Here is a 25,196-nt window from a genome sequence, read left to right as displayed (position 1 = left end):
TCTTTATTTAGGTTCGTGCCTATGCACGAACCTAAATAAAGATAAGCAAACTATAGCGATAGAACCTAGTAAAAATCAGAAAACAGCAGTTTGGACTTTGGCCGCTGATGATGATGTCCTTGAATTCGTCCGTTTTCATACAAGTTACACGTGACAAATACAAAAACAACGTTTTACGTTACTCGTTCTACAACTTGTCATGGCTTAATTCAGTAGGTATATGTGTGTATTAGCAATAACATAGGTGTCATTGACATGTCTGCGAGGCCCAAACTTGTAAAATATCAACACTGGCAACGGGTTTTTAATCTTCATTAAATATTCGCCACTTTAGGTAACGCAATAAGTACTTATAATAAAAATTAGGCGTAATTTCCGCTTCAGTCGCTTACATTGTACCCATAAAAAATAATAATAAAAAACCGTTCATATTATTATTCTTATTAATCAATAAGATATTATTTGAAAATGTGAATGAGGCATATCATTTGAAACGATTGAGACAAAACAATACTGAATACAATAATGATATTTGAAGGCCTAAAGCAATCTACGTTGGTCTTATCTTACTGTATCATACTTTTGATAATGCTAACTAAAGATACATACTTGTACTATTATTATCTATTCAGTGCTAAAGATAATATAAACAATATAAAAATGTTTCATTTACTACGACCATATTTTACAAATAAACCGCCACTTATGAGGATTATTAGGATACACCAGGGGCTAGAGAAATGAATAAAAAGTACGTGTAATATCTATAGCTGTCTCCCTTACCTCCAAGCCTATACCGCAGAACGCGATAGAGACAACTGCAGAAAATCCAGAAAATCAACGATTCGTTGTCCCCTGATTCCTTCTCCAAAACTTAACCGATTTAAGTACTTTTTTCACTAAAGATTAAAGAAAGGCTTAAGCTGTGTTCCTATGTTTTGCTTTTTTTGTATAATCTAGCCAAATCTGTTTTCTGGACGTTTGAACACAGCGGAAAATCTGGCCATTTTTTTGGGTTTTTGAACGTTCATATCTTATTTAATAATTAAATGATGAAAAAAAAACAAAACACAGGGACATTGTATTAGTGGCCGTAGATATTCAGGAAAAAAATTATAACTCTACTAGCATTATCCAGGGAGGAAACAGGGGACAACGTTTGTATGGAAAAAAGGGCGGTGTGGACTCTTCTCAATGCATTAAATAATTTATATCTGGAGATCAAGACTTGATCTCCAGATATAAATATAAATTATATAATAAAATACTAATAATATAATAATTAATAATAATAATATACTTAGTAAGTATGTTATTGGTTAGAATAATAATGTACCTAAGTAATATTATTTTGTTTTTTTAAAAATATATTTCGATCCTTTTTTTTGCGGCTTATCTGTGTGTGAAACATGCAAATACAAATATTAATAATCAAGGATATAAAGTAGAAAAAACATTGATATCTAGCGTCGAAAAGTATAAGCTATTGGTCACGCTACTCAACGGTAGATGTCTCTTTAATTCATAGATTTGTCCATAGATTTGTCGATACTTGGGATTTTTTTAAATTTTACGACAAGTTTAAATAACAGATTTATTTCAAGTATTCGTTTGCAATAAAAGACATTAAATATTTATTTCAATGTTCCTAATTACTATCGTACATCACAGGCAGATTTTTCAGCAGATTTTTACCGCAGCCTTTAGGATACTTTAGGTATTTCAATAGTATTTGGTTATTTTTCATCATTAATGTCAATAAGAATATACAATACAACATTAAGTTTTATCCTTAATTATTTCAGAGACTGTTTCAACGGTTTCAACCAACTTTCGCATTCATAATACTAGACGTCCGCAACTCCGTTGCGCCATAATTCGTTTATCGCGCGGGAACCACGGCCGTAGCTAGAGGGGGGCATTGGGGGGCAATGCCCTACCTTAAAAATATCAAAACCCTAGGATATCAATCAATTGTGTCATTTTTTTTACTTCTGCCCTACCTGTAACCAACGCTACCCAACTAATGTACAGTTCCCGCCAGGGCTGTAGCTACAGCCCTGGCGGGAACTGTACATTCTCAGGATAAAAACTATCCTATGTGATATGTCCTTTCCTGGGACACAAACTTCGATCACTAATATTAGTGATCGAAGGACACAAAGTATTTACATACCAAACAGTTAATTCGGTGCAGACGTTCGCGATCAGTCTTTGAATCAATAATTACTATAATAATCTTTGCGCCTGTCGTTTTAAAATATTATATAATGTGTTGTGTGTATAGGTACGGCTATTATAAAAATATAGCTATTTAAACTTTTTCAAATTCTCATCCGTTTTCGAACTACACGCTCATAGGAAAAGTGAAAATTAAGAATTAAGCTTTATTTTTTAAAATTCCTTTCTATTTCTATTTGAATAATAGCTTTATCGCTACTGTGCATTGTTCAGTGAGTGAGAGGGCCTCACTCACCAAACCCTACATCCCTCATCCCCTCACCCATCGCCTCATCACACCCCTTAAAGTGGCAACGCACCTGTAGCACCCCTGGTGTTGCAGACGTCGCATAGGCATTATGGTAACCATTTTACATCAGGTAGACCACACTCTTGTTTGCCAGCTTAGTTATTTGTATAAAAAACATCATGAATCATCGGGAATGAGCTGACCCCTCAAGAGTGAGGGTGGAAAAATTAAGGTAATATCTTGACGCGAAGAACAATAGACGACTTACCAGCATCTGAGGCTTTACTAAGAACAATATTTTGTCGCTGCAAACAGAATTAGAAAGGAATACGGTACCTACATATTGAAAATAAAGTTTTTTTTTTTAATTTTTACTTTTTCTGGGCGTGTAGTTCGAAACCGGATGAGAATTTGAAAAAAATGTATAGAATCTAATTTAAAGAAAATTTAATAAGCTTTAATTTGTCATAGAATATTTTTTGCTACAACGCATATTTTTTAGTTATTGACGAAAAACCAAAAATTTTGACCTTTGTCGCCCTCCCCTTTTGAAGTCGGTACCAGTTCCAAAAGTTTCAAATATTCTGTCAGAGAACTGAAGATTCTGCTATCTAGTATCGACCGAATGATGAAGATTGAGTACAGGAATAGTTGAGGTTTAGCCGAATTCGGAAAAAGGCACTATTAGAATATAGGAAAAATTATTTAATACTGTTTAGTTCATATTATAAGGATGTTATTATTGTTTTTACCTTGGAAGTCGGTTTTAATTTTTTGTTAAAAATAATAATAGCTTCCTAGTTCGAATCCACCCATACCAAACCACCAACCAAATAATTAGTGGCTTCACACCACTCCAATCATCGCGGTATGAAATAGGTATGAATCTGGCAATTCTAAAACAGTTCTTCACTGTTTTGAACCGCGGTGTGAAAATTTGTGGTGTGAACCAGTGAACGGCCCGATTTTGGGATTTTCCTAGCGAATAACGCCATACGTGGGAGAGCCATGCTTCGGCACGAATGGGCCGGCTCGACCGGATAAATACCACGTTCTCACAGAAAACCAGCGTGAAACAGCGCTTGCGCTGTGTTTCGCCGAGTGAGTGAGTTTACCGGAGGCCCAATCCCCTAACCCCTACCCTATTCCCTTCCCTACCCTCAACTATTCCCTTCCCTTCCCTTCCCTACCCTCCCCTATTACCCTATTCCCTCTTAAAAGGCCGGCAACGCACTTGCAGCTCTTCTGATGCTGCGACTGTCCATGGGCGACGGAAGTTGCTTTCCATCAGGTGACCCGTTTGCTCATTTGCCCCCTTATTTCATAAAAAAAAAAAATAAGATTTAGGATGTGACTCATTCTCTCAAACTTTTCTATCTGGAGATACCGTATCCACTATCTAACCACATAACCAGCTGTATAGGTCATGATAAAGCGGATTAGTCAATGGATATTATGGATATTACACACCGCGTTACGTAGTCGGTGTCGAAAGAAAGTGAGCGCGCGAGCCGCGATCAGTGTAGTAGAGAGCTCTGTTTGCAGCTGTCGCGCTCGCGACCGGCACATTTCGTAACCGCGTAACTATGTTTCGAGTATTTTTACTATAAACGTATCAAAACATGTCAAACATGGATCTTATGAGTGAACCGAGCAACGGGAGGGTGCTCACAGCGAGACACATCAGTGGCAAATCACTTCCCGAAGAGAATTCCATCAACGCAACGTTTATATGCAACAGTCATGATATTCAACCGGATTTTTTTACATACTTAGCAGGTAAAAGCATAGTAAAAGTAGCTTTAGGACGTGTTACATAATTATTTAATAATTTTAGCGAATTAGGCATTAGTTGTATTTTACAAATTGGCGATTATCTAGGTAGGAGGTATGGTTGTTTTTATTCTATAAACTATAGTTTATGTTAGGTAAAAAAAACCTTCAGCTTGTTATTATTTTTATGTAGCTTGTTATTAGAGTATTTTGTATGGACCATGGAATACATGAGGGGCAGTCAATTCATGAATGTTTTATGTAGTAGCCCCTACTTGTATCATCGATAGGGGAAAGTGAGAATTATGTTCATAATATTTTTATTCATTATTAAAAGATAAAAAGTTACTTTAAGCCTAGACTTGTGGCGAAAATATATTTAATCACATAATTTAAATTTCTCTCTTATGTCTTTTTTGGTTCCCTTTTTGGGAAGGAAATTGAAGTAAGTATCAAAAAAAGTTTTACTCTTATAAAAAGTTTGGATTGGCTATATCCTTTATAGTTTTTGATTTCGCCTACATATATATAATATTATGCCCATTTCAAAAATTCACCCTTGTGCCAAAATACCTGAAAATACCGATATTTTAATTTGTACTACAAGTGCTTTGCCACTGAAATGTTTAGATACGTTCCACACCTACCTACCCATCGTCAAGTAGTCAGTACCTACTCAGTACCTACTTACATTACCTTCCCCCTGGTGAGATTTCGTGAGATGTTATTCAACCCCCTCCCCCACCCCAATCTAACGTGAGATTTTTCAAAATGTGGGTTTCTTACGTAAACGCGTTGGATTGTTTGACAGTATGATGTGGTGACCGGTGGCACAGTAATTATGAATGAAATTATTTTCTTTTGAACGGATTAGTGAATGATCTTAATCGTATTACGATTACGCTTACGATTAAATCTTAAGCATACGTACAATCTGGATGAAATGGTCCAAAATGGTATAATTATTTTTGTAACAATGAGAAAAAAAAATACGTGAGATTTGCCGAGACCTCTCTCCAACGTAAGATTAGATGAGATTTGACTCGACCCCCTCACGTAATTTGTGGACGCCTCTAATCTTTTTATCCACTTTTCATTCCAGTAACGTAAGAAAATAAGAAAAAAAACACAAAAATAATACATAACGCAGAATTTTTAGAAGGACTAAGAAAGATGAGTACGGTATTTCTTTTTATATATTTTTGATAATTATTATAAGTTCTGTATTTTGTATTAAGTTTACGTTACTATAATATCTTTAACCATAAAATCTATCTATAGGTAGGTACGTGACCTACAAATATCAATAGTTTAGATATTATTTAGCTATTAACTAACAAAATATTGTGGTAGCTTGCTATATTATAAATGCTTCTTTAATAATAAACTGATTTGTTTTCAATAAACAAACAGTAAGGTATGCAAAGAAAGCAAATTAAATCATGAATGAATATTATGTAATGTTCATCAGTGGTTAGTGGACAGCAATCATAGGTAAATGATAATGACGATTTTATAAATTCCTTTTGTTTTCAAAATTGATTTATGACTTAGAGGGAATTAAAAGTATCTTTAATTTATATTTTGTAAGTTAATCCATAATTTTGAATTAAATATTTTGGTTTTTCTTGCATTTCGTATCCAAAAATGTGATATTTAATGTAGACTTGATAAACATATTTTAATATCAAGTAAGTATTTTATTTTTCTTTAATAAATTTATGAATATGATTATCATTTTACTTGTTATAATTACTTACTTACTTGAATATTTTCTTAATTAACACCAAAACAAGATAAAATCTTTAAGGCCAGATTCAGTTAAAGTTATTATTATAATATAATGTATATAATAACAGGGGAAGTCCATTAATTACGTGAGGGTTCTAGGGGGGGACTGGAGAGGGGGTCAAGCTAAATCTTTCCAAATCTCACTTAGGGGAGAGAGGGGGCCGCAACAAATATGTACCGTATCACGTAATTTTTTCCAGCAAAAAACTGTTAAATTGTGTAAAAAAATATTTCTAGAATATGGTTAAATCTGGAGATCATCACATAATAACATGGGCGTACCGAGGGGGGGGGGGGGGGGGGGAAATCTCGCGTGAGATGAGCATAGCGGATTGGGGAAAATCTTACAAAATCTCACCAAACGTGGAGAGGGGGTCAAAAAGTCCTCAAAAATGCCTAACGCAATTAATGGACGCCCCGTAAGTACAATATTATGATTTACCCATGCGAGAACTTAAGAAATAGATTTAAAATATTATTAACTGGATGAAAATATAATGCACCTTTGTAAATTTGCATTCTGGAATCTGGACCTTATTTTATAAGCAACAAGATCAAAATCTGATGACGAAAATACTCCAATTATATTTTTTCTGACTGTACTTTATCTACGTTCGTACTTGGCAGCAACACAATAATTATATTCGGAATTCGTATGAACTTTGATATTATTACGATATTATTATTATGAAACAATAGACTACACTATAGACAAATTCCTATAAACTTCTAAGTCTGGATTAGTAGTTGTAATCCAATGTTTACTATAACTCTTATCCGGATAAACTCCTTCAAAACCGATCGCGTTGTTTGTGCTTATCGGACAGAGCCCGCAGGCTTATGAAAAAGCTGCGATCTATTTTTCATACCCAAAATAACGTTGTAACGAACTATACGGTGGACAATCCGACGCGCTATCGAAGTTTCTAAGATGTATGATAAAATAAAACGTCTGAAATAAGAGCTACTCACTCCGTCGAAAGATCTTACATTATTCCTACAACGTGCATAGCAAAACAACTTTGCCGGGTCAGTTTTTTTGCTTTTTTCATATTTCTAACGCATGGTTTTCACTTATCCAAGCAGTCAGACCTTCCGTATTTTAGTACTGTGTATTTTGTAGTGTGTTCTATTTTCAAAAATTATTGCAGACAACATCTTTAAAATTATTTTAATTTTAAAGATGTTGTCTGCAATAATTTTATTACTTCAGTACCTACCTAGAAATTCGATAATAGCAGGCGCGGTCCGAAGAGGGGGGTCACAGGGGACATGACCCCCCCCCAAAATCTAAGGTAAAATTGAAAAATCTCAAAATCGTGCTAAATAATAAAAGGAAATTTCTAGCTATCCCCTAACCACCACTTCGTCCGACCTTAGACAACTGCTGTGAACCCAGAATCGTCCTAGGGCGCAGATAAAAGATAGCGCGGGAACAGAACGCTTTAAAAAGGACTTATTTAATTAAGTTTGAGGGTTTATTTCGTTCTTTAAAGTGCCAGTAATCATTCAGTGCCAAATGTTTAACCAATCAAGTAACTGGAAGTTGCTTACAACCTTACATGAAATACAGTGTCGAATTCATATTTTTTATGAGAGATTAAGGCTTTTTCCCGCTCACCCATGCACACAGGAGCATTTATAGCTTTGATAAGGGCTAACGTAAAAACTTCCCTAACGTAAAAAAGCGGCCAAGTGCGAGTTGGAATCGCCCATGAAGGGTTCCGCAGCAGCAAATAGGCAACGTGTTTAGGAAATCAAAAAAATATTTTTATACATGTACCGCACCGATTTTAATCGGCGAGGTAGGTATGTTATAAAATGAAACTTTTAAAAGATGCCTAAGAAAATCCAACAACCTACTAATAGATTGTACATTGTTACAATAACATTATAAGAGATAAACTTTCTATGTGTGTTTGTTAGTTATTTTTTCACGCAAAACCAGTGTACAATGTACTATCAGAGAAGTTGATTCCTATGCAAATCGGGGACCTAAGTAGTTTGGTTGCGTTACGTCAAACCCAGCTGACAGATCACAATTAACATTGAATTGACATATTCGACCAAATAACGTTGGTCTGTCAATTGCATAGGAATCAACTTCCTCGATGGTACATAAAATACAAGGCACACCAATGTGTGCTAGTCAACGAAATTCGTAAAAACTCTTGGTTAATATTGTTTAAAACAAATATTAATAAAAATGTCGGCCAAGGTGCTGTTATGTCAACGTGAAATCATAATTTATATTGTGCACGCAATACCATATGTGGTAGAGACAGACGGGTACGGCTGGTAGAGTCTAGGTTGTTATTGATAGTATCAATAACAACCTAGACTACCAGCCGTACCCGTACCGATTGGTATCAATTTGATCCTTCCATCCTGTTAGTTCCATCCTCTCCTTCTTACCTTAAAAATAGTTTTAAATTTTTGCATGACAATCACCAACAAACATCTCTTCAAGCAATCTCACCCTCGAGATCCCTCTGCACTCTACTTCCTTATATTCCAAATCTTTTGCTGTGCGTGCTGCTACTCTCTGGAACTCTTGGCCTGATATTCGTCAAGCCGGTTTAATTAATATTTTTAAACGTACTTAAATTTTATTTCCTTAATATGTCCTAGTTCATTACTTTTATATCGTTGTTTTGTGACCATCAACATAGTTAATTGCCGATTATTATTAATACTATATATTATATTATCCTAGTTCTAGTGTAAACGCTAAGATAAGTTTAGTTTGTGCACCTACACTATTTTCTTTTATCTTTATTTAAAATCTTGTCTACAAAAGGTTGACTGGTAGAGATTGCTTAGTAGCAATAAGTTCGCCTTTTGTACATCAATAAGTTATAATATTTATAATTAATTTATAATTCATATTGTGTGTGTATTTTGGTGTGCAATAAAGAATTTTATTATTATTATAATTAATATTATAAATGCGAAAGTGTGTGTCTCTCTGTCTATTACCCCTTCACGCCCAAACCGCTGAACCGATTTTGCTGAAATTTGGTATGGAGATACTCTGAGTCCCGGGAAAGGACATAGGATACTTTTTATCCCGGAAAAATGTACGGTTCCCGCGCGATAAACGATTTTTGTTGCAACGTATTTGCGGGCGTTATCTAGTCTAAAATAAAAGTTGAGAAGTAGACTATGTATGAGGGAATAAACAATTATATATATTATCATAGTACTATTTCCAGTAAGCTTTTACCTATTAAATCTAAGGCTACATTTTATTTTACTCTATATTGGTCTTGGTAGTAACAGGTAATATAAGAATAGGCTAGGTGCATAATAAAACGCTAGTATATCACAAGTAACGTGTATCAACTATCAAGGTCTTTCCCCGTCCTATTGCACTATACATAGGTTTATGTCATAATAGTCATAATGGACCCAACAAGCATAGTTATTGGTAATTATAGCCAGCGTAAGATTGCTATGATTTTACATCCTTTTTCAGAAGTAAATCTAGGTTATATAAATTGTCAATACTAGGTATTTTTATTTACGTATAAGAAATCTTCAATAATAATTTCTGTCTACTGTAAAGGTCGACTATGAAGAAATAGAAATATAATTGCAGACTTACAACTTACAAGAAGGCATCGTCCAATTTTAGTTTTACCCAGATAGAAAAATAAATGAACTATAATAAACTTATATTACTATTTACTGCCTTAAAAAATCTAATAATTTTATTAAAGAAACCTTAAAACAGGTAGGGTGGGTTACACCAACTTACTTTAGCTATACTTAACTGTAACTTTAACTATAACTACAATGCAAAATGTCAAATCTTTGGTTAAGAGGATACCACAGCGGCTAGAGAAATGAAAAAAAAGTACGTGTAATATCTATAGCTGTCTCCCTTACCTCAAGCCTATACCGCAGAACGCAATAGAGACAACTGCAGAAAATCCAGAAAATCAACGATTCGTTGTCCCCTGATTCCTTCTCCAAAACTTAACCGATTTAAGTACTTTTTTCATTAAAGATTAAAAAAAGGCTTGAGCTGTGTTCTTATGTTTTGTTTTTTTGTATAGGTAATCTATCCAAATCTGTTTTCTGGACGTTTGAACACAGTGGAAAATCTGGCCATTTTTTTGGGTTTTTGAACGTTCATATCTTATTTAATAATTAAATTATGAAAAAAAAGAAAACATAGGGACATTGTATTAGTGGCCGTAGATATTCAGGAAAAAAATTATAACTCTACTAGCATTATCCAGGGAGGAAACAGGGGACAACGTTTGTATGGAAAAAATGGCGGTGTGGAATCCTCTTAAAGTAAAAAATGGACGCCTTATTTAACCATAACCTTGAGCTCGACAAGGCTTTGAATGAACGTGGCAAAAAATGGAACTAACGCTGTCATCATACAAAAACGCCATTTTTGACAGTTCTCCTTTACCAGCAGCGCCCCCGCCCACGTTCATTTGAAGCCTTTGCCGACCAAATTCTGTCAAATTCTGTGGTCAAAGTCATAACTTTAACCATGCCTCTGGTGCAACCCACCCATAAAGTTCTATTCAATACAGAGGCCTTAACTGCTTGTGATTAACGTAGCCTTTGATTATACATAATTGAAGATCCCGTGAGTTTAGGATTTTGCGTGTTATTGTCATGTAATTAGCACAGAGCCTAGCCTAGGACCTAGACATAGTATTTAATGATAAATCTAGGACTTATTTAATGGTAATGTAGGTATTGTCTTAACTAATTCAACCCGGTCCTTGACCAATTAAATGCTCTCACAAAATTAATTAACTAATTGTCGGCATTGAAAGCCATTATGGGAATTAAAGTCTTGGCGCACTTGGTAATGTTTTATCTTCAATCTGAAATAAACAAAGATAGCAATAGTAGAGTCTTTAGTCTTTTAGTCGAAACTTTGAATGGAAAAATGAGCAGGCAAGCCATTGTAATAAACAAAGTTTACCATAAAGTATTAGTAATAGTTGCCTAGACACGTCTTTATAACTAATTCACAATGTTAGTTACCGTACTCCTCCGAACGGCTTTACTGATTTTTACCAAATTTTATATGCATATTCAGTAGGTCTGAGAATCGGCTACTGACTACTTTTTATATTGATAAGTGCATTTGCTGAATAAATAATAGTAAATTATTACAACTCGAGACTGACGGCGACCATTGTTTGTGCGACGGGATAGCGATGGACGTTGCCATGGTGCCTTACTTATTTAGTCACTTCAATAAAATAATATGGGCAAAATATTTTATATAGCAAAACAACGTTTGCCGGGACAGCTAGTACATCTCTAAAATATAGAGTATATATTTTAGAGATGTACTAGCTGTCCCGGCTTCCACGCTAAGCGTCAAAATGGGAGAACGCACACTTTATGACATTAAATGAAAATATTTTATTCCTAGTCTACATAAGGCATACCACCGGTTCGGGAACTAACCCGGCGAAAAGAACCGGCGTAAGAAACTCGCACGGGCCACCTTTTACCAAAAAAGTGGAAAATAACAATAATAGCTTAAGCTCTTAGTCGAGATACTAAAGTTGGGTTAAAGTGACAACGCTGTTCTAACTTTGTAAAATTAAAAACTTCGAAATCTATTTTTATTTCCTAAATCGTCATTTTTCTCGTTCTCTACATTTATCTTTTTTTTTTCATCTGATCTCTACCTCTTCCTCAGGTCTCCAGCCATATGCCTGGGTGATCTGGAGCTGCGGTGGCATGGCTGTCCTGGCGATATGCGTGATGTACGTGGTCACACTACGAGCTGCGTTAAGGATATGGCGGGACAGCGCGCTCAGTGTGGCTATTGTGCTGTCTGTTTATCCTGTGAGTGTAAAGTTTTTGATAAACATTAATAGTAATAACATAATAATAGTATTTTGAAAAGATAAAACCGACTTTAAATTGTACGTACTTAGTTTATTTTATTTACATATTTATTTATTTAAATCAGGCATCTTGGCCCATATATACCTTATAGACTAACATACATACAATTATACTAAAACTAACACTAAGCACTAAACACGTATTGTCTGCGATGTGGGGCGCGACGTGTTCGGAAATCATCCTCGGAACCTTCTGCAGACGACTCCAATCGGCCAGAACTCTTCCTTCTCGAAGGTCGGTAGATGATGCGTCGGGACCCTCACCTTAAAATTTAGTTTAGAATTAAAATTCCTGATCTCAAAAACTACTGAGCGGATTTTAATGAAACTTGCAGTATTCCCTAAGTTGAATATTACCTAGTACAACAAAAAAAAAAACACTTAAATCGGACTTGCAGTTCTGGAAATATGCGTACACAAACATAAAAACATACATAAGTACATATTATATTACCTTTTTTGAAGTCGGTTAATAAACAGCGAGATGGCATATACTGCCCCCCCCCCCCCCCCCTTCGAAGATAAACGTCAATAATTTTCCTGGCTGTGCTCAAAATGAAGTGTTGGAAACAAATTATCTTTTCAGTCGGATATTTAGATTTTTTGTTTAAATATATCAAACCGACCTTCTTGAAACAGGTATGAGTCCCCCCCCCCCCCTAGCTGAAATCCTAGGTACGCCCTTGTCTCACATCATCACATCAATGAGATCACAAGGCAATGTATGTAACGATGTACTATTAGAGAAGTTGATTCCTATGCAAATCGGGGACCTAAGTAGTTTGGTTGCGTTACGTCAAACCCAGCTGACAGATCACAATTAACATTGAATTGACATATTCGACCAAATAACGTTGGTCTTTCAATTGCAACTGCATAGGAATTAACTTCCTCGATGGTACCTAAATAGCGGCGTGTTCGCGCAGAATTCAGATGTAGAAATTGTTTACAAAGTTACGACGAACATCTACCTGGTAGGTACGAGTATAATCACACCAATCACACTTACCGCGAACTCATATTACGGAGTACAAGTGTGTTAGTAGGTTTGGATGCTATTAAGCGTTGCACAAACCGACGCGGCGACGTCGCTTGCAACACAACACGGTATACGCTATCCTCCATCAAGGTTACACTGGATATTGCACTTGCAGAAAATTACACTCGTTTAATTCTTAGTACCTGGATGACCGAGCTTTGCTCGGTATAGCAAACACTCATTGACTTCGTGTTACTTAATAACGCCATCTGCTGGTCGTTAAAACAATTAGCTGCTAATAAAATAGTATTGTTATTCGCCAATAGATGTGTAGGAAGAGTGATATTTTTCAGTTTATCGATTATCGATAAAACACGAATAAAAAGACATTTTCTGAAAATGATTCCTAGCTAGATCGATTTATCGCCCCCGAAACCCCCTAAATACCTACTAAATTTCATGAAAATCGTTGGAGCCGATTCCGAGATTCCAATTATATATAGATATACAAGAATGGGCATTGTCCAAAAAAAATCGCATGTACTTTTTATATTTTTTTTCCTTAAAATAGGATATTTTAAGAATATAAATTAAATAATTTTGAAATTCGTTGGCTAGTTTTTTCTCAATAATTTTTTAAAGTTTCGCTCTGACGTCATCATCGGCCGCATTTGACCTCTGTAGTATGTTTTAAATTTCCTTTCAATCTTATTTATAATGGCTGGTTCGTCAAATGCAAGTTCTCATTATGTGAAAGCTGATACGAGAAGCTTACCAAAAGTTTGAAACGTAATGTTGGTCGAATTTATTGCTAATTTAACGCCATTGAAGGTCAAACAAAGGTTAAACATATTTGTTCAAAAATATAAGTAACTAATGGGTATTTTTTTCGTTTATATACAGAAAAACGATCACTGACCTTATTCCTCGAAATGTTTTTGTAATGAGCAAAATTAAAAAAAATGGACAATCCCCATTGCTCGTTTAAAGATATAAGATGTATAGAAGAAACTCGATTGTCCGGCCCTTAGTTATACGAATTCGTGATTATCCGGACCGCCACTGGAACATGTATCCGTACTTATATTATAAATGCGAAAGTGTGTCTGTCTGTCTGTTACCTCTTGAAGTTGCTAAAATTAGGTATATATATACTATTTTGTGTCCCGGGAAAAGACAAAGGATACTTTTTATGCCGGAAAAATGTACGGTTCTTTCCGTACGACAACAATTAGTCCGGATAATCGAGCTCCTACTATTTATATTTTAGTCCTAAACGGATAGAAAGTCATGTTTCACCATAAGTGTTAAAAAAAAAACCTGTGGCACTCGGGCACTGCCGCGGTAAAGCTATTGCAATTTGCATAGCATTTTTTCTTAACCTAATATGAGATATATATTAATTATTATTATAATTCGCGCCTAAATAAAAGACAGTCTTATGGTATTGTTTTCAAATAAATATTTAGGCTAATAATGTTTAATTCATGAAGCCCTAAGCGGACGCATCCGGCCGCGATAACAATAGATAAGCTATTGTGTCTCGTTATTCCACGATCGATGGGTTAATATGAGAAAACTAATTTAATGTTGGATAAGAAATAAACTAGATCGAGTAAGGAACGACGCGACGCTGCAGCAAGTTTTTAAATAGCAGTATAATATTAATAATAATTGAGGTATTAATAATAGATCTGCGCAATTTGACGCTACGCCGTAGCACTAGAGCTACGGCGTAGAGGCTTCGAAATGCTTTGGTTACGTCACGCGTCAGTATAATTATTATTTACTAGCTGACCCGGCGAACTTCGTATCGCCTAACAGTCGATTCTTTAACTTTTGTATGGGAGTAGGTATAGAAAAGTGTTGTTTTTAGACTTTTTCAGGAAATTTATTTTTTTTTTAGAATTTTTCTCTCCGTAAGAACCATCCTCGTACTTCAAGGAATATTAAAAAAAAGAATTAGCAAAATCGGTCCAACCGTTCTCGAGTTTTGCGCTTAGCAACACATTCAGCGACTCATTCCATGATATGATTCCAGATATCAAACCAAATGCAATAGATTAGATTTTTATTTTTTACCCTTTTGTAATGTTTTTTCTGTCAATATACCTTCAAGCCCCATAAGAGCACCGGCGATCGCGACAACAATAGCTTTTCCAAGAATCCGCGATCGAAGTAGTATACTTTGTTTACCATTTGCTTACAGAAAACAAATTTAATTTACGTATATTAAGATACTGTAAAATAACTACTTAAAACTATTGTATTGCCTCTAAAACAAGTTTTAGTAATATAAATTATATTTAAGTTTAAATTGTGCCCAAATATAGGCTTGTTTTAAAATGTAGCTCACGAAGGTTTTCAACATTATTTTTATTATATCACGAACTTGTAATTATAATAAAACCTTAATATTTATTGTTGTGAACTATGCATAATAATTATTACGTTATAATACAGAATGTACCATATTTAATAGGCTTGCCTACTATCTTACTTCACATAATAATTGAAGACGTGAGTGGAAGAATCAAATAAGTAACATTTCGTAACATACGGACCATAACTAATTTTTTTCCTTATTATTTTAATAAACCTTATAACTTATCTACTTCATCACCTACCTAATATATCTGGCTACACATAATCATTTCAGCCCTTTTTTTGCATAAATGGAGGCTCCATTTACTCACTCCGACTCACATGGTTCTTCCACACACGTCTTGAATTGTAATTACTAACAATATTATTGTTAGTAGAGTGTTTTCGCAACAGCATACTGTATATTTCCCTTTACTGCACATAGAAATATCCCATGGAAATCATGCAATTTTGTAATTAAAAACCTCTCTTTTCCCACGACATAATTCATGGTTGATACTTGATACCATCCATATTTCATACTGACATCCTAAGTTACAAGAAAGTGTCATGTGTTTGTCTGTCTGTTACCCCTACTTTGGGTACCGGGTAAGGAAAGATAATAATTTATATAGTTTAAAAATGTACGGTTTGTATAATACAATTAACGAACTTATTTGTTGCTCCATTACATAAAAATCGGTATAGTACTTCTAGAGCTTATTCAATGCAAACAAAGAAATCAATTATTTATGTTAATAGCGTAGATAATAAAGGACAAAACTATTTAATAGTTACGAGAAACAAATTGTAAAAACTCGTGGGAATTAGTCACTAGTTAGAAATGCACAAATCGCATGTTGAAGATAATAAATAATAACAATAATATTTATCGACGATTTACCCTTTGTCTTTTTTTCCCGGCGCGATTCGAACTCACGACCTCAGGCGTAAGCGTCCGTGCCTAAACTATTGAACCACTGTCGTCAAATCAATAACTTCTAACTACTTTGAGACTTGTACACCTATCGGTTATATTACCTCATAAAAGTTTATTGGTCGGGTTATAAAAGATTACATGACGCCCGTAACTCCGTTGGGCCAAAATTTGTTTATCGTGCGGGAACCACACTTTTTTGCGGAGTAAAAGTATCCTATGTCCTTTCCCGGGACTCAAGGTATTTCCATATTCAGCAAAATTGGTTCAACGATTTGGGCGTGAAGAGATCTATAATAATAATCTGTGGCGGTACCCACAATTCGCCTAACAATCCTGCATCGCGCTATCCAAGTTTCGGAGAACGGCAAGATATATACAAGATATATACATCTATACATATCTATACATCTATACATCTATACATATCTATACATCTATATACTACATATAAATAAAACTGGAGTGTTTGTTTGTAATATTGAAAGAACTGTTTTTTTCTACATGCATATGAATGTTTATTGCGCTACATACATCAAAACAATTTTTTTTACAATTTTTGTCTGTATGTCTGTCTGTCTGTCTGTCTGTTTGTTCCGGCTAATCTCTGAAGTAGCTGGAGCGATTTTGACGGGACTTTTTTAGGCAGATAGGTGATGTAGTAAGGAATAACTTAGGCTACTTTTTAACCGACTTCCGAAAAGAAGGAGGAAGCTAGCGCAGTTCTTGAGATACAGCCTGGAGAAACACAGACAGACAGGCTTCAAAGTCTTTGTAATAAGTTCCCATTTTTGCTATTTAGGTAAGGAACGTTAAAAAGGGGAAAAAATTCTTTTTATTATCTTTGTTATCACATTTTGCTGACGCGGACGAAGTCACGGGCAACAGCTAGTCTGATATATAAAGAGCGGACTCCTCCAAAACGACTCAACCGATTCTAATGAAATTTTGTACGTTCATTCGTTAGGCATGAGAATAGGTTTTTATCTACTTTTTATATTGATACTCGAAATAATTTATACGGCAAAACAACGTTGCCGGGTCAGTTCTATCTATTATATTAGTATGAATGTGTTGGTAAGTGTGAAGTAACATGTAGGTTAAGTAACGGTTAGGTCGTAGGTTGTATGAGGAATGCAAGTCATTTAATTTTCATCAATCTTTTGGATATGCTTTGAGACATCAAAATTATGAAATAAATTTTATCAAAATAGTTTTGCAATTTGTTAAAAAAACGAGTTTGACCCATATCTACTTAACTGTAATATGTTTAATAATTAGGGTTCCGTACCCAAAGGGTAAAAACGATGATAACCCTATTACTGAGACTTTGATGTCGGTCCGTCTGTCTCCAGGCTGTATTTCAAAAACCACCATAGACTTCTGAAATTTTCACAGATTGTGTATTTCTGTTGCCGTTATAATAACAAATAGGTACTAAAAATGAAATAAAGTTAATATTTAAGGTGGGTTCCCATACAAGAAATGTATTTTTTTTTGGCCTTTTTTGCTCGTAGTCCACTCCACCATGCCACCCTTCGTGCGCGAGTCCGACTCGCTCTTGGCCGATTTTTTTTATTAACACTTTCGACCCAAGAAAAAAATCACAACAATAAAATATTACTTAAACTACTTATACAAATGACGCCCACACCTCCGTTGCACCACAGTTCGTTTATCGTGAGGGTACCGTACATTGTTCCGATAGGTATCAGCAAAGTATCTTCATACCAAATTTCACCAAATTCGGTTCAGTGGTTTGGGCGTGAAGCGGTCACAGGCAGAACAGACACACTTATTTAGTTATTTATTTAATAATTTATGTACACATAACCAGTATACATAGAAAACTTAAAACTAGAGATACATTTTAGTACAAAGGTACTACTTATTCCAAATTGGAATCTCTTAGTAGACTTATAATGTAAGTGTAATATGGACATACCCATATGTAACATCGAGTGAATTTCAACATTGGTTGTCGTGGGCCCATGACTTCGTTTCGCCTTACGTGAAGGTTACGTAACCATTGAGTAATCTCTCACTGATCTGGTATCACCAACAACCGGATATCCGGTACATAACTTGTTTTTCCTCAGAAAATAGCATTGCAAATGCGATGATTTCTCCTATTCTAATAAGTAAGGAAATGATGATTATATACCAGGCCAAAAATGCACGGTTTTTACGAACACCATGTTAAGTGTTTTAAAGAAAGCTAGAAGATTTGTTTGCAATAAATTATTATAAAAAAAATTCGCTATAAATAATTATATTTTTTTTATTTCCCAACTCCGAGCTTTGTCTTCCAGCAGGCTTAGCATGACCACCATAGGAGGATTGATTCTTATGGTAAAGTAGATATAGTGATGAATTACTCGTAACAACGGAAATCTGTTTGTTTGTGCGCAAAAACTGTCAGCGTTTCTGTTCTTTCGCATTTATACTGTGGCCATGCTAAGCCTACTACAGCTCTACAATGAGCTTAAAGCTTAGTTCCGCAAGTCGGTCACTTGCGGAACTAGAGGCGCTGTAAAATTTGCCATACTATACATATACTGTCTTGTTTATACAGTATTTTATATGACCCTAAGACACCACCCTACTTAAAAGAAAGGTTTACATTTTTAGATGACAATGTTAAAACATTTCGAAACACTAATTTGTCACTAATACCACCCACTCGTAATACAAAATTTTATGACTCTTCATTCACAGCTCGTGCTGTCAGTCTGTGGAACAAATTACCCACATCTTTGAGACGTGCTCAGTCCTCATACGTTTTTAAAAATGGCGTGAAGAAAAATTTTTTGTCACAATTAGTTCATATTAACTAATAATTACCTATATTGTATTATTTCTATTTATTTATTATTTGTATGTATTATTTAGTATGTATGTATGTATATATATTATATATCTTATATCTTTAAACGAGTAATTCTTGTATCATAATATTAATACGCGAACGAAAAACTTTGTAACCCTTTTTACGAAAAATGGGGAAACGTAGGTGCATGAAATTTTGCACAGTTATAGTTTATATGGTGAAGGAGTGCATCGAACTAATATTATTTTGAAATTATGCTTTTATCATACATTTTTTTAACAAATAAAACATTACACACACTACAACACACACACATGAGAAATGACAGGTTTTTGAGTGACAAGCCTATACATACGAATTATACTCTTTTATTTATGGTGTCTGTTGACAACAAGTTGACAAATTGAAAATGGATTATAGTTTTTATATTGAATCTTAGAAGATACTATTAGACAATGCTTACACGGCCAGTCTGAGATCAGCTAAGTCCCAGAGACAAGAGTTGAAAAAAAATATGATAGTCAATATTTTTTACAAAATATAGGTAGGTAGTAGTCCTAATGTAGTTAAAACTAAGGTCGAATTTCGACCATTGGGCGATCTCTAGTTTAGTATATAGGGGGTTTCGGGGGCGATAAATCGATCTAGCTAGGAATCATTTTTAGAAAATGTAATTTTATTCGTGTTTTATCGAATACCGAGCAAAGCTCGGTCAAATAGCTAGTGTATGTATGTATTTGTAATATATTTATATATTTTAAAAAGTTTACTCTTAAGTTGTCTATGTAGTCACCTACCATCTATTACTACTGTTACTTTATAGCTTTACAATAAGGGTTGTCTGGAAGAAATCGCTTGTAGCGATAAGGCCGCCTTTTGTACTTTTTACTCTTATAGTTCTTAAGTATTGTATGTCATGTTTGTTTTGGTGCAATAAAGTTTTTTTTTTTTTTTTATGAAATAAGGGGGCAAACGAGCAAACGGGTCACCTGATGGAAAGCAACTTCCGTCGCCCATGGACACTCGCAGCATCAGAAGAGCTGCAGGTGCGTTGCCGGCCTTCTACGGGGTAATAGGGGAGGGTAGGGAAGGGAATAGGGGAGGGTACGGGAGGAAATAGGGGAGGGTAGGGAAAGGAAAAGGGTAGGGGATTGGGCCTCCGGTAAACTCACTTACTCGGCGAAACACAGCGGAAGCGCTGTTTCACGCCGGTTTTCTGTGAGGACGTGGTATCTCTCCGGTCGAGCCGGCCCATTCGTGCCGAAGCATGGCTCTCCCACGTCACAATTTTAATTAATTCATTCATTCATACTAAAAATTTACGTAGTCGGTATCGAGTATCGATAAATACTATAGCTTCAAACTCATGGTAGAGCTACTGGTACCTTAAATTACCGAAACCTTAACGGCTCCTATGATATCATAGTAATTACTAATTTTATTCTATTTTCAGCTAGTAGCCGCTCTTGCCCTTCTAGTAACAATACTGCCGCGGACGCGGATACTGTGCGAGGCGATCTCTCAGGAGATCGTGATGGTGGCACTCTACCACTTCTTTAACCTGGTCATCGCGGAGTGCGGGGGGGTTAACCAGCTGATAGCGTGAGTTTATACATTCTATAACTTATACAATGATTAATAGAGAGAGAGAGAGAAACACGCGCTACCGCACGGCTTACAACTATAGCATTTCTGCCTACGAATAATAAAAACTAAGGAAAAGTAACTCCGACAAAAAACATGCTCCACAATACTTGTCAAAAAAGTGTACCTTAGGTACACATTTCAATACATTTGCAATATTTAGGTGACCTTGAGCGGTACTAGGCTGACGTTACATGACAGATCAAAAGGAACCAAATTTAAAACGGTAATAGTATGTGAGTTACGATTCCTTAGTTTTTATTATTCGTAGATTTCTGCTATAGTTGTAAGACGTGCGGTTGTAACGACACTTTTGTGTCGTGCCGTTACAACTTTTCGTCTTAATTTTTCTGTCTGTCGCAACGCGCGATAGGGAACTTCGTTCCAAAAAAAGTTACTCTTTCAGCGCTGCTACTGTCACAGTGAACTCAAATACAGGGAACTCATGGACACCCTAAAGTGTGTGATTGGGAATAAGTGAATGGACTTTGATGGAAATATCACAGAAAAAGAAGAAGGGCAATTTACATACAAGAAACAAACTAACATTTACCTGCAACATTTTTTTACTATTTATGGACTTTTATTCGGTGTCTTTATAATAAAGGTATAAACATTAAACAGTATCGTCTAATCATGAAATGGGAAAGGGGAACCTGAGAGTTGAGACGAGACAGTAGCATACTAATTAGTAATGTAGAAAAGAGGCTTGGAATAGGTATATTATGGACTGTATGTTCTGAATGAAGAAAAAATATGAATTGAAGACTGTACGCAACGAAATTGTGGTTCATATAGATTCGGTACGCGTCAAAAATCAATATATTTGGCACCTTGCCCAGTCAGCTCGTCAGAGTATGCAAATCGGTCTTCCTGGTTTTGTTGCCATGAAAACGGATTAGAGTGACTTTAGCCCCATTTCAGTTCTTTCCAAACATTATCACTTTTTTTTAATGAGAAAAACGTATCCACGTATTTTTTTTAATTCCAGAAGATCAGCTGGTGCTCAGCTAGAAACGAGAACTTTGCCATGTTGCTGCTGGCCCTGCTGTATACTACCCCGGCCGCAGGTTCACAAGTAAGTAGTACTATAGATAATAATTGGGTACTTGTAAATAAATATCCACAGCCAAAAATAGGACCTCATTTTTTGGAAGTCGGATAAAAACGTGAGACATCGTATAAATCTTTATAAAAGCTGATAACATAATATGTACAAAGTTTAATGGTTTTCACCACACACATAATAATTTTATTCCGAAATAACTATACCAATCATTACAAAACTCTTAAACTGGTTTTCTAACGACAGAAGATTATTTACTAATAATATCTTCATTCCTGAATCCTGATATTGTATTGTGGTATCTGAAACATAAAAATAATATTTTGCTTTAAAACTATTGGTCCTAAACCATTGTTTACCCAATGTTTCGTTTTGAAAATAAAATTAAAAGTTAAAAACATAATTTCTTTATTAAGCTTTACAAAGTTTTGTGTTCAATTTTAAACGACCTGGATTAATATGATGAGACTATTATATTATATTATAAAAAAAACCGGCCAAGTGCGTGTCGGGCCACGCGTAATATAGGGTTCCGTAGTACCGAGTTTTTTTAAATTTTTGTATGGTCAATAAATGTATATTAATTTTATAACGTGTTTTATACTACTAACAACATCATCTCAGTTACTTTCATAGGAATTTAAACGAAAAGTTCCTTTATACTTCGCCGAATAAATTTTTTTCGTTGAAATACTATTTATTACTCGTACCCAATAACTTATGAAGTCTTCTTAGTCGTGATAGTTTTCCTTTTAAATTCAGAACATTTCCTACTCCCGTGAATTTTTTCACATTTTCAGAAGCGGCCGTTTAGCTGGTACACTAGACTCTAACGATTTTTTCCTCTTTAAAACTTAATATTTCACAAACGAATTCCTAAATTGGAAAATAATCTATGAATACTCATAATATGTTTAAAAAACCTATCCAACGACACCACAGACGACGGGTTAATGCGAAAAAAAAATTCATCCCCGCTTGATGTGTAGGGAAGGTACCATATTTTTTTTTTTTTAAGATTTCATGTACCTGCCATGTATTTTGTCGGCATCATTAATATGTGCATTCATGCCAAAAATACAGCTTTGTAGGTCCTATAATCTCTGAGAAAAACCGCAGACGGACAGAGACAGACAGATGGACAGACAAACGGACGGACAGACCGAAACTATAATGGTTCCTTGTTGACTACGGAACCCTAAAAACTGTAGTTAACTTAGTTATCTGATAACTATTATGATTACAGTCATTATTTTAATCATCCCAATTAAAAAGGGTGGGGATATAATTAATGGCTTGTCAAACTTAATTAGTGGCACCATTTTATTAGCTTTTGAGGGGTGCTCAAGGTGACACCTTCGTAAATGGCTTTATAACGCTTTTATACCGACGCGATGATAATAAGGCTGTGTTCAAACCAAACTGTCCGCCTAATGTGAGTGAACGTTACGCAGTTTATTGTATTCCATGCATAGGTATTCAGTATTCACTTTTTCGTTCACACCTAACCGATAATACGTTATTACGCTAGGCGTAGGCGCGGACATTCGGCGGCGGCCGATTAAGGGTCAATAGGTATGATGACAAGGTCAAAGATTAGCAAATTTTGTTAATAAAATAAAGAAATCACGGTAAAAAATAAGTGTTCCCAAAATTTCAGCTTGATAACATTTGTATTTTTTATGTCATGCGCCTTCAAAGTTGGATATTCAAGTCGATTTTTTTTTTCAATTAAATTTCTTAATATTTGTATACAATTCGATAACTTATGCAATTAAAAGTAACTTTTGTTATGAAACCACTTTCATAAACGCAATATTTAATATGCCTGTCGAACAAAGTTGTCTCCCGATGCGTACAAACTACGAAAGACTGACGTCATACTTTCGTAGCACTTTGTATGGAGCGTTTCGGGCAGGTCTTTTTTATGAGATATTTGAATTGTCATATCTTGGTGAATTTTTAAGCTATCAGAGTCATTCTTTCAACGATGTTTCTATTTTTTAAGTGTCTTTCAATTACCGATAAGAAAAAAAAATAGTCATCATGCCTATTCAGACCACAACGTGACGAGGCGAGGCGCGACGCGACTCGACCTAAATTTGTATGGATTTGACAGATGTCGTCAGCGTGAGACGTCTAGCGAACCTGTCAAATCCATACTAATTTAGAAATGCATCTACGCGTCGCGTTGCTGTCTGAATTGACCCTAATACAGCACGTATCTACGCTCCGCGGATGCTGGGCTACGTATAGCTACGTGCTTTAGCGTATTGTCGCCTGTCGGCATACTGTCAACGAAGAATACCGTTTATTTTCACGTTCGCACTGAGGCTCACAGTGAGCCTGCTCACATTCGGCGGTTTACGGTCAGTTTGGTTTGAACACGGCCTAATAATCACTTAACAGCCAACAGTGTGTCATTAAGTCATTATTTTCATTGAACAAACATTGGGAAATAAATTGAAATGGGTTTCAAATTATCGGTAGGACACAATAACTAAATTATACTAAAGCTATATTAGTTAAGGTGTATTTTTTAGGGTTGCGTACACAAAGGGTAAAAACGGGACCCTATTTCTAAGACTACGTTGTCTGTCTGTCTGTCTCCAGGCTGTAACTCAAGAACAGTAATAGCTAGAGAGTTGAAGTTTTCACAGATTATGTATATATTAATTGCCGCTATAACAACAAGTACTATAAACAAAATAAAAATAATATTTAAGGGAGGCTCCTATACAAAAAACACAATTTTGCCCTAATTTTGCTCTATATTGGTAAGGAGCCCCTCGTGCGCGAGTCTGACTCGTACTTGGCGATTGTTTTTAGTTTATATTATATAAGTCTGGATTATACATAGGTCTAGACTACATTTTTTTTTTAAACGGGCAAAAGGACACCACCACACATTCCCACCACTGCAACTCCTGTGTCGCCAGGATCAACAGTGGTAACCAACCACGAAACAAGACAAGCTAAATCTGTCTTGGGACCCGCAACGAAATTAATCAGAAGAAATGTAGGAGGAGTAGGAGATATCCAATTTCCCTCCCCAAGCAAAGCGGGAGACAGCCAAATTGTAATGACATTGATGTTCAAACAAAGGGGGAAGCACCACGGGAAAAAAAATTGTTATACTTAATACAATATGCCTACTTCATAAAAAATAATGACATTTATTTAAAATGGCAAACTTGTGTTCGATTGTTTCCAATAGTATTTATGACAAAAACGTTTGAAAGCACGGAAATTCTTTGCGCTGCCTACGAGGTCATCGTAATATACGACTCCAGAGACACATTGGAAGCTGTTTAACAGATCGGTTCTTTCCTCATGCCAGAGACCGCACTCCCAGAGTACGTGATGAGCAGTTTGTTCTTGCGGGCTGTCTTCGGTCGAGCACTCGCAAAGAGGAGATAGAACTAACTTAAATCCATGAAGT

General features: G+C 35.4%; 1 protein-coding gene across 1 annotated transcript in view; it reads left to right on the top strand.

Annotated features, from left to right (window-relative positions):
- The first annotated feature begins 4,004 nt into the window (after positions 1–4,004).
- Positions 4,005–25,196, top strand: part of LOC121734882 (organic solute transporter alpha-like protein) — a 32,716-nt gene continuing 11,524 nt past the window's right edge. The window contains exons 1-4 of the mRNA XM_042125516.1: positions 4,005–4,249; positions 11,724–11,872; positions 20,498–20,646; positions 21,680–21,766. Of these exons, the coding sequence (XP_041981450.1) occupies positions 4,093–4,249; positions 11,724–11,872; positions 20,498–20,646; positions 21,680–21,766 (542 nt within the window). The 5' untranslated portion in view covers positions 4,005–4,092. The remainder of the gene's footprint in view (positions 4,250–11,723; positions 11,873–20,497; positions 20,647–21,679; positions 21,767–25,196) is intronic.

This window comes from Aricia agestis, chromosome 16, assembly GCF_905147365.1.
Source record: "Aricia agestis chromosome 16, ilAriAges1.1, whole genome shotgun sequence".
NCBI lineage: Eukaryota > Metazoa > Arthropoda > Insecta > Lepidoptera > Lycaenidae > Aricia > Aricia agestis.
This window is presented reverse-complemented; position numbering and strand designations above follow the sequence as displayed.